The 11,707-nt window shown below is 35.4% G+C and overlaps 2 protein-coding genes across 2 annotated transcripts; one reads left to right on the top strand and one right to left on the bottom strand.

The window, feature by feature from the left end:
* The first annotated feature begins 419 nt into the window (after window positions 1-419).
* LOC113225766 (E3 ubiquitin-protein ligase RING1-like) lies at window positions 420-3,656 on the top strand. Its single transcript, XM_026458176.1, has 4 exons — window positions 420-1,276; window positions 1,676-1,848; window positions 2,669-2,841; window positions 3,472-3,656. The coding sequence occupies exons 1-4, from the start codon at window positions 555-557 to the stop codon at window positions 3,514-3,516; spliced, it is 1,113 nt and encodes a 370-aa protein (XP_026313961.1). The 5' UTR covers window positions 420-554; the 3' UTR covers window positions 3,517-3,656.
* Window positions 3,657-4,214: 558 nt separating this feature from the next.
* Window positions 4,215-5,343, bottom strand: LOC113225767. Its single transcript, XM_026458177.1, has one exon. The coding sequence runs from the start codon at window positions 5,087-5,089 to the stop codon at window positions 4,643-4,645; it is 447 nt and encodes a 148-aa protein (XP_026313962.1). The 5' UTR covers window positions 5,090-5,343; the 3' UTR covers window positions 4,215-4,642.
* Between the last annotated feature and the right edge of the window lie 6,364 nt (window positions 5,344-11,707).

Here is an 11,707-nt window from a genome sequence, read left to right as displayed (position 1 = left end):
TCAGCGTTAAGAATCAAATTAAGCGTACGAGTGTCCTATGACAAATTTATTTATTTAAAATAATAATAAATATTACACAATCATTATCACGTGCATATTACAATAAATAGATACTTATTATAATATCGATTTTGCATATATATTGTAGATACTAAGCATTGTGCAAAATCGATTAAGTATCAAAAGAGATTTAAATCTGAAATTAGTGCCTTTCCCGATATTTCGGTTTTTATAAATGGCAACACTGAAGTCGTAATTTAATTTGTTATGTTGGCTGAATTGAATGTTGAAGGAAAGTGATTCCTATCTGTAGTGATTCCACCAGCATTCCAAAGAGAATTTAAGCACTACGTTTACAGCATTCATTCGCCAAGCACACTATTTAACTTATTCATTTGAGTGAGTGTCCTGAGTGTATGAATTTGCTTGTGAATTTTACTCTCAGTTACCGGTTTTTATTAAGCTCTAGCAAAACGTTTCCAAAATGGTCGCAATTGCGGCGTTTTTATTACAACTTGTTTATTTTAGTTGAAAGTAAAGCGTCAAATTTGAAAATGTCGTCAGCAGAACCTTCGCAAAATAAAACATGGGAGTTATCTCTTTACGAGCTCCACAGGACTCCACAAGAAGTAATTACTGACGCCACAGAAATAGCGGTGTCCCCACGAAGCTTACATAGCGAGTTAATGTGCCCAATATGTTTGGACATGCTGAAGAAGACAATGACGACCAAGGAATGCCTTCACAGGTTCTGCTCGGATTGTATCATAACCGCTTTACGGTCTGGTAACAAGGAGTGTCCTACTTGTCGTAAGAAGCTTGTATCAAAAAGGTCACTACGTCCAGACCCAAATTTCGATTTGCTTATATCGAAGATATACCCCAGCAGGGACGAGTATGAAGCTCATCAGGAGCGCGTATTGGCTAAATTAAACATGTCACATTCTCAAGCTTCCTTGGTAAACTCGATAACAGAAGGTATTAAGTTACAATCACAGAATAGGCCTCAAAGGTCTAGAAAAACCCTTGATGAGGGTACCCCCTCTAATTCTGGTAGTGCTGAACAGGGCAGCAGCTCATCAGCAGTTAGAGAGGGGGTATCAAGTAACCCGACTCCTCCTGGTCAGTCCACATCAAACCCTGCATCTGTGAGGAGCACGCCATCACCCGTGCCCTCTAATTTGAGCTCAATATCGAAAAACACAAGCACCACAAAGAGAGCTAAGTCTATATTGACTTCAGAGAGAAGTGAAGAGAGTGAATCTAGTGATGGACGGTAAGTTCGTTTTTTTTAGACTAGTGTGTATTTTGGCATACTTATTACACGTAAATGGTAAATAATAAAATAACTGTATATTTCTTTTTTTAATGCTGGTTTCAATGTCATTTTGTAGAAATACTTTAAAAGTATCTGAATGTAATTTAAAATAGTATTTTGATTGCTATTGTTGGGAAGTGCCTTAGAGTGAATCTGCTGCTCTGGTACTCGCAGTACAGTTAATTTTCTAAATTTGAGACCAGGCAATTGGTGTTGTTGTCTGGCACAATGATGACTTTTTTCAACCTTGCATTTGTTAAGAACATTAATTTTAATACATAATAATATAAACTTGAAAAATAATAACTTAAACTTGTAAAGAGCATTTGTATAAAACATTTGTTTTACAATTTTCAGGACTGAGGGTGAGAACTCAATGGATACAGAAGGCGAGGGAGAACCACTGAACCCTAACGAAATAGAGCTGGTGTTCAAGCCACATCCAACTGAGATGACTGGGGACAACCAGCTTATGAGAGCTCTGAGGGACAGCTCTGTCAGATACTTGAAAACTACTGCTAATGCTTCTGGTAGGGATTTTAACAAAACTGGACACTAACACTCTCAGAGTCATCAGGACTTGAGTATTGCAGTGAGCACTGAAAATCATACTCAAGTCGTGTTTCCAGTGCTCGAAATTATACTCAAGTCTGCTGAAATCCTGACTTGAGCATTGAGTAGAGTTCTGGAATACGACCCTTAGTGCCTTGTGGGCAACTAAATCAAAAAACAAACAAAAACACTACTGCAGCAGGCCACTATGTACCTTCTAATTTTAACCAGCAAGCCACATGGGCCGCTGGCAGCCCACAATAACCCAAGTGCAGCAGGCCACCATGGATTTTCGAATTTTACCCAGCAGGCTATGTGGGCGGCCGGCCGTCCACAAAAAACAAAGTGCTGCAGGCCACCATGTATTTTCCTGCTGGTAATGTTTGAAGGTGACCCACTGGCAGCCTGCTACAAAAGTTAGTAAAGTGCAGGTGTGGTGTGCTGTGAAAAAAAATTTGTGTACCGCCCACCACTGCTGCACACTGCTGCCTCAGAAAAATAGTTTATTCTATAGTGCTGATAGTGTTAATTAATGTACCATGTGTGTTAGATTGAGTGTGTACCTTTATATATTTCTTCAGTATATTCAAGAATCACAAGTTTGTAAGTAAGACAATAGCTCCGCTCTCCAGATACCTGTTTTTCCTACAATCTTCTCTTTTTCCATCTAGTGTGTGTAACGCCATGTTTCCAAATTAAAAATTTCAAAACTGAATAATTTACTGTCTTTTGAAAATTTTTTTGTGAATTGGGATTTTAATAGCACTTGAAATTTGATTCAAACAATGTGTGTTCCAGTGGACCATCTTAGCAAATACTTGGCAATGCGGCTCACTCTTGACCTTGATGCAGAGTTGCCAGAAGCATATCGCCTGCTCAACTTCTGTATCTACGTGGCACCCTCACCAGGACAATTTGTGCCTCTGGCTGGCTCACAGACACTCAGACAAATCAATGATAGATTCTGGAAGGTATACTGTTTGCAAGTAGCTTTTCTTTTATTCTTAAAGTTAGAAATAACAACTCTTCCGATGTAAAGATTCTATGAATGAAATTAGTTGATAGCTTTCTTATGCTTAAATAAGAAAGTTCTAAAATCATAGACGTAATTTGTATTTTATGTCTTTATGACTATTTAGTTTTTATTGTCGCTTAGCAAACAACACTGCTCAAGTAATTTGAAGTCATTTTAAAGGACAGTACAAAAACTGCACTAATATTATTGCATACAAGATTTTCTAATCTATTCTTGATAATAAGTGCTGTATTTATGGACACATAATGTAAAATTGAATTTTTATTGGTATTCACGTTTCACTTGGACTTAAGTAACATTCAAAAGCAAAAACCGCCATTTTTCGACTTGAGCGGTGTTGTTTGCTAGCGTCAAAAGCACTTTCATACCAAGCGCACAAATTTTATTTCTTACTACACTTCCACCAGCCTAAAATGTACAGAAATGTATTTGTGTTGAACTGCGATTGTCCAACCATACAAAACTGACAAGAATTATGTTTGTTATGTTTCCTCCATACAATAGTGAATTTAGGAGATTGTTTAATTCTTTTGTTCATTGGTCTCAAATATAAAAATTTTTACAGGTAAACAAACCACTGGAAATGTACTACTCGTGGAAGAAAACCTAGAAATAAATTACATTTTAGTTATGTCACATTGCATAGCTAAAATGTTGGAAATTGAAGTGATATAATATATTAGTGTTAAGTGATAAATATTTTATACTTCCGAGAAATGGACTCAATATGCAAATGTATAATGGAATTTTAAATAAGACATATAATGTGTATTGTAATTAATTTCTACTGAATTGATATAAAAAATATTTTTAAATTAATTTTAGGTACATTCAATACATAAGATAATGAATGAATTGAACATTTAAATCTTATTAGTCTACAACAAGACTTCTTATAATAAAATTGCAGATGAATTACTGGTCTCATTGAAATAGTATGTATCAAATTTTAATTAATAATCTACATTGAACTGTAAATTATTATAATCTTGTGCAATTATTTTATTAAACATTTCTAACAAAAAATCAGATTATGAATTTCAAAGTAAGTATGTAGTTTACTACCAAAATAATAATTCAAATTAAGCTAATCACAGTTTATTCATCACTCACACAGGCAGTTAATTACCTATTTAACATAACAACTAATGACAACAAAAATAAACTCAGTTTACATCAAACAAAGATTAAAAACGACATCAGATTCAGATTGTCACAGAATGTTTGAATTTTTATTTTCTCATATATATAATTATTAATAAATATTTATTCTTATAGATATAATTATTAATAAATATGAAGCTGGTATTGAAGTAGTAGCTGTACTCTTAACATTTAAATGCTCCTTAGAGGGTGTACAACTTAGTCTGGCCAAGCAATAATTCAGACAATTTAAGGAGTTTTCAGCCCACAATGTTCATACTTTGTTTTAATATCAGTTCAAAGTTTTAATATCTCGTCACATGAGGTAATCTCTGGCGACACTTAGGTTTACAACTTGTACAAACATACTGTATGTAAAGATAAATACAAGATAAAACTAAATATAAATGTTTTACGCTTTGGTGCAGTCTATTCTTTATTGTTTTTTATGGTAAAAAAACAAATTCTTGTTTTTTCATTTACACAAGCACAAAAATCCCTCAACTTATTGAATTCTTATTTTAAGGCGCGAAATTTAAAAATGCATCCAAATCCAAGGCACAAGTCTTCTGAAGCGTAATTGGTAGATTTTTCTAATTACGACGTGGTACAAAATGTTTTCTAAATGCATCGTACTCTCGCCTAAGAATATGAGCAGATTCCACTTTCAATATTTTAAGAACTTCATCAATTTGATCTTTGCTACTTCCTGGTTCCTGAGCTAAAGTGTCCAATCTTTCCATAGTAGCTAAGTCGAATTCGTCTATCCTTTCTGCTTCGGCCAGTAGTTTCTTTACCTCTCTATTGTAATTACGAGGTGAGCCACCTCCTGGACTACTCTTATGAGTTAGTAGCCTGTCAACACGCTCCCAAAAATCGAGTACTCTTCGACCAGCCCTCATTTTACAAGTATACATGTAATTCATAAACAAACTTCTCCCTCTTTCGTCGTTAAGGACATTTTCCACTTTGTCCGTATAGCGGTCGAAGTCGGCCTGTGAGACCTCACTGCAGTCGCAGGCGACAAAACAATTACTCATTTTATGTTTACTGTCACTTCATGACCTCTCCGATGTTTCCATGTTCCTTATCGATTTCACAAATTAATGAAGTTACAAAACGCTTCAAATGGTTATTGTTTTCCAAAAAAACTTGCACAAAATAGCTTAATTCGACAAAATGATCAACTGCAAAAATGAATCACCTTCCGAGTGAAAGAAGTGAGGTTAATTATAAAAATAGTTTACATCACAAACGGGTGAACCGAAATCGTGCGCGCGCGTATATAAACGACGACGTTGTGTGCGTAAATGAGAACTCGAGACTTCACGAAGTTCACTGTTTCGAGATCATTTGCTAATACGCATGCCCGAGTTTCTCCATAGTTCGAAACTCCCGCTAATGCATTGTATCCACTCTTTCACACCAAATTAAATAAATCAATCGAGTTATAAATAACTGACTTTTACAAAACGCAGGTAAACTTTTAACGGCGTGTAGAAGTATTGAGGTGAGAATGTGACTTGTATCTTAACCGCAAAGCATTATTACATCACGCCAGGTAAAAAAACGTGAACGACCTCGCTCGCAAAGAAATGACGCGATTCATTCATGGGAAATTCGAGGCGGAGCCGCATAACGAAACAATGGCCAAGATATCCGAGCCTCTTAAATTAAACCGGTTGCTATAAAAAATAAAATCGCTAACGCTACGAGTCAGCTGTTGGGTGTTTAAATAATACACGGTTCTTTAGTTCCGTGGCTTTGAAAAAGAAATGAACACATAGAATTAAGTCGTTGCCAAGTTATTTATTAGGCACATTATAATCACCATTTAGCACTTAAAGATAAGAGCGAAGTCATACCGGTAGAACAATTGCAGACGCCATATTGGGTTGGATGGATGACGGTTCCAAAACAAGGGTGCTGTGGTTCTTTACAACTTCGTCAGATGGCGTCGCTATGAGTATGAATGGAGAGGCAAGGAGGACCAATCGAACAAAGAAATAGCTCACACTCTGTATAACAAGATCACCACTGCAAAATGACAACTTTTCAGAAGGAAAGTTTAAAAATTCTACGAAAGAAATTAGTCGATAACTTTTATGCACATGGTTATAAAATTTCACATGCATAATTAATTTATTAGTTTCATGTAGTTCGTATTATTTTTATGACTTTCTTGTGATAAAAGCACTTTTCACGTATTGTCACATGTGGCTATAATACGAGTACATCGAGAGTACGAACTGTAATCATACTGAACATATAAAATTTAATTAGTGATATGAGATTTATTTAAAAACTTACGTAGGTATTTCTTGAATGAAAGTAAACATTATAATCAGTGACCTTTTTTGTGGTCGTGAGACAAGCTGCTTCAAACGCTCACGGGTTGAACATGTTCTGTATGTTTTTTTGTGCATTTTGTTTTGAATAGTGTTTTTTCATACAGAATCATAGTGCTGACAGCGGAAAAAAGCCACGAGAAAATTCAAATAACTGATCAAACTGTGCAACTGGAAGTCGTATAAAATTTCAGCAATGATGACTTTAATAATTTTCATTAGAAATTTTGGTGTTATGGTTCCTATATTGCCATTAATAACTTTTTCAAAAAATTTTACATATAACTTGTAAAGGCAATGAATACTATGGAGTTTCCCACCATTCCATAGTCAGTATACACAACAATAGACACAAGCGCAGTTCTATTGATGTTTCTAAACTGTTGCCCCAACATTAGATGTGTCTACACTATCCTCAGTAAAAATGCCAATATGCTCAGTATTATATGTCATAAATTTTGTACATCGAGTATATAACCAGAAAATTTTGTACTACTATTTGTACTCCCCCAAGTGAAAGTACCGAATTAGTTGCCCTTTCGGTAGAGCGAATAACCGAATTGTCATGTGTAGAGTTAAGGGAATGTATTGTGGTTTGTGTACAACGACTTCCGTCCGGAAACTTCTCTGTATTTGAATCTCTATAAAAAAAAACTATTAAAAAAAATCTATAACAATAATAAACACGACCATTACCAAGATCATAGGATGGTTAGAATCAAACAACCTTCAAGTGAACGTCTTTCAGTTCCACAACATACACGGAAGACCATTAAGGCTACATATAGCTCATAAAAATGTTACCATTAAGGAAGTGTCCACTACAAAGTTTCTGGGAATATTAGTAGACTCACATCTTTCATTGAAACCTCAAACAGAGGCGACTTGTAATAAGATCAGTAGATTTGTTTATGTATTGTATCGCTTGAGTAAACAATGTGATAAAAAGACCGCGCTAACGGCTTATCACGGCTACGTGTCTTCTGCTTTGAGTTATGGGGTTTTATTGTAGGGAATTGCATTGACTTGAGCCTTTGTACTATAGAAGAAATATGTGAGAATGATTTGCCAAGTCGAACCCTTCGAATCATGTAGACCTTTATACAAGCAGCTCAGGTTACTCACCCTACCTACCATGTACATTCTTGAGGTCTGTATGTTTGTCAAGTGAAATCTAACCATGTTCGAACAAAAATAGTAACTACACATATTTATTCAGGTTTCCAAATCGCTTGACTGGCGCTTCTAGTAAAACTACATGTTTCATGAGAAATAGTTATAAGAGTTGTAAATAACATTGTTTATTTTAATACCTGATTATGTAAAACAAATGCCTCAAAGGGAATTCAAAAATAATAGGTAAATAACAAAGTACTCAAAAACCGATCTCAAATGTACTTGGAATTACATCTATTTGCCACGTTTTATTGAAATCGGTTACCGGAAAGCGCGCAAACCCGGATTCACCGCCTAGTTCGCCACTATACGGGACTTAATAGAGGAGTTAAAAATCGGTGCTTGAGAGAAAAACGCCTTAAATTGGAGCATAGCAAAATTAACCATTAAAATAATTGCTACTTATACAATTTAGGCGCTATTTATAAAAATACGTCTTCATGCGTGAACATTCCGCCGGCGCGGCCGTTGAAAGCTTGCCTTTCAACCAGTAATACCTACTTGCTTCAGGAAATGGACACATTTTCGAAAAGGATGTTCTTACAATTCCTGTAAAAATTTTGATATCAGCCACCCTTTTTAAGGCCATCAGTGCCAGGAAACACGAATTGTAGCTCGACCCAATTTCCATTTTAACTGTGGTAGATTGTCCTCGTTTAGAACTACTAGAGGGTTCATCTTCAATGCGTTTTTACAAGTACGCCATTTAGTCCTCAGTTGAAGCTCTGAGACATCCTTTGCTCCATCTGCACCAAAAAGTTGCAATTTTTCTATTTGCTGGAAAAAATTCAAGCGATCGTTTGACACATCTTGATAATCCTGGCTTGGCAAGGAAGTGCGCGGTCTACCGATGATGAAATGTCCTGGTGTCAATGGCATTAGGTCTTCTGGATCGCTCGAGAGAGAGGTAAGTGGTCGTGGATTGAGGATTGCTTTAATTTGGTCCAGTGCTGCATAAAGCTCTTCAAAAATTAATACAATTACCCAACACTCTTTGTAAATGACATTTGGTCGACTTTACACCAGCGTCTCATAGAGCTCCGAAATGTGGTAATTAAGCTGGAATAAAACAGAAATTTATTTCTTCACTGGTGACCTCGGATGACAGTGAATCACAATTACCTACTTTTTAAAAAATTTGAAAGGTCGTTGTAAGCACCAACAAATGATAAACCATTGTCGGAATATATGGTTTTGTGTTTCCCTCTACGCACAATGAATCTGCGTATTGCTGATAAATAATTATTGCTCGTTAAGTCACCAAGCAGTTCAATGTGGATAGCTTATGTCGTGAAACATATAAAAAGGGCTATGTACACCTTCACCAGTCTACATCCACGACCTTGACGACTAGTAGTTAAGTTCACTTATTTTCTTGATTTGAAGCTTATAATGTCCTTGAATGCAGGTAAACAAAATCCGGCTTCGGTCTAGGACCATGTACGGGACTTAATACAGGAGATAATAAAAATCGGTTTTCACTGTAGTATACTGAGAGAGAGAAAACGCCTTTAATTGGACCTTAGCAAAATCAACTATTGAAACAATTGCTCCTTATAATCAAATTTGGCGCTTTTTATAAAAATGAGTCTTCATGCGTGAACAGCCACCCTTAGAGGTTGAATGTTTTCTTCAAAATTAAATGGAACCACTACTTACCTACCTGTAACTGTCTACTTTCCGGTACCGGTACCTTCTTTCCAACAAAAAAAGAATCGTCAAAATCGGTTCACAAATTCCGGAGTTATCGCGTAACATAAATACAAAAGAAAATAAACATTCAGTCCAATTGAGAACCTCCTCCTGTTTTAAACTCGGTTAAAAAGTAAAGTATAATTTGCGAAGATTTTAATGTTAACTTGTTAGAAAAGTCACAAATTAGTGTGAGGTTACTTTCTCTGTTCGAATCATTTGATATACATAACCCAGTGGTCTGTGTTCATAACCAATTTTTAGAACTTACTAGAATTACTGCCCGTTCAGCTACATGTATAGACAATTTTTTCTGCATCTTTGAAATAAGAGATAAACTAGTCATAAGTATCGAGTTCTTAGGTTTTAGCGATTGTTACACATAGGAAAAGAAAAAATATTTTTCCGGATTTAAATCGCGTAATTTGTTTTTCAAACAAGGTCTCTCTTATATTGGACAAACGAAGCGAAGTATTTGTACCCGCGTCAAAAAACCTAAAGCTGATGTCAAATACCGTCGCGTAAACAAGTCTGCGTCTGCGAGCATGTCATGGATAAACCTACACATTCAATGAAGTTTGAGAAACCCCAGGTCCTTGCAAGAGAAGTCCGTTATCTACCCAGGATACTGCGAGAGGCCATTGAAATATAAAAAACATCCTAATTTCAACAAGGAAGATGGTTTCTCCGTATCAACTGTTTGGGAACCTGTATTTCCTCTGATGATAAATCCCAAACAAACATTCTTATGTTTGTTTGGGATCCCAAACAAACATAAGACTGCAGCACTAAATAATATGCTTTAATTTATTCTAGTTTCTATTATTAATTAATAATAAATTGACTTAATAAAAATTCATTAAATAAAATAATTTGTAAAACGTAATGTAGCGTAAATTGCAATGTTCTTTGTAAAATTAAAAATAAAGTATTTATTTAATTTTCTAACTATAGTAAAAAAAATAGGGTGGTTTGCATTAATATTAGACATAACTGGTTGATGATAAATGTCTGATAATGTCTGATAATAAAATAAAGCCCACATGGAAATTGCTTAAACCGAGGAATAGGGAAAGTAAAATCACGGGACACACATTTTACATTGAAGATAGGTGAAAATACTCTAACAACTGATGAAAAAAGTTACTTAATCTCTTCACAATAACCAGAAGAGCTACTTAAAAAATATGTACCCATGTGTGAAGAACAATTTCATTTTAAAGTTAAGATATACTAAAAACATTTAAAGTTTTAGAAATGAAAAATACTTGTGATTTGTGGGACATTTCAATCAAAATCATTAAGCATATCATAAATATTATAGCTCCAGTAAGTAGATGTATTTAATAGCTGTGTTGACACAGGTATATTTCCTGATCCCATGAAACTGTAAAGTCCTGCCACTATTTAAATCGAGTAGTAAAGATGACCCCAGTAATTATCGGCCCATCTCTGTTCTGCCAGAACATAGCAAGATCTTTGAGAAAATTATTCTTGATTAGCTGAGTGTGCATTTTAGGAAATATCGCTTCCTCCATAAAGAACAATATGGTTTTACTAGGAGCCGGTCTACCAAAGACGCTGAGATTGCGTTGTTAAAACATATCTATGAGGCTTGGGAGGATTCCATTGGTTTTTTTTCGCGACCTTTCCAAAGCTTTTGACTGTGAGTATCTCTCTTTTGTTGAAGCTTAAACACTATGGAACATGATAATGGTTTGAAATTGATTCGATAGTGTAGCGAATCGCTACAAATCTTTTTCTATATATTTTATAATACTAGTCTCTTTAAGTTTTAGTTTTCTATTTAAATTCTAAATTTAAATGTGTTTGTTTTTGGCGCCTTTTTCTTGACTTTAGCTAGTGTTATTCTGTTTTGCTTTAATAACGACAACTTGTTTTCAAAAATATAATATTAAACTGTAAGTACATTCTCTTGGCCTTGCTCACTCGTTTAGCACCCATCCCTTCACCCATTGATACAGTCCGCTACAGATAAGTATCTCAGTTCCAGAATTCAAAGAGTTAGTGTTAATGGAACCACATCGGGATCTACTGTACAAATGGGAGGACCGCAAGGGTTAATATCAGGCTCCTTTTTATTTTTAGTTTATGTGAACGACCTACCATTTTTTGTAGAAAACCGATGCAAGATAATATTTTTTTCAGATGACACTTCCTTAATTTTTAAAACTCGCTGAACAAAAAATGATTTTGACGACGCAAATATTAGAGTACTTACAGATCAAGAAACTGCTTGGCTAGTTTATTACAGCTATTTCTACAGCGTAACGTCATATACGGTATTCTACTGTGGAGGAAAGCGGCTGACATCGCGAAAAAGAGAGCTGTAAGGTCCATATATAAAACGAGCCCTATATCCATATAGTGGGGTCGGGCTCGGCCTGCGGCGCGTGGTCGCTTTCAGATTACGGGGTGTGC

Source organism: Hyposmocoma kahamanoa, unplaced genomic scaffold (assembly GCF_003589595.1).
Source record: "Hyposmocoma kahamanoa isolate Upper Pololo Valley unplaced genomic scaffold, ASM358959v1 173202, whole genome shotgun sequence".
In the NCBI taxonomy this organism is placed as follows: domain Eukaryota; kingdom Metazoa; phylum Arthropoda; class Insecta; order Lepidoptera; family Cosmopterigidae; genus Hyposmocoma; species Hyposmocoma kahamanoa.
The sequence above is the reverse complement of the archived record's forward strand: the minus strand, read 5'-3'. Positions and strand labels throughout refer to the sequence as shown.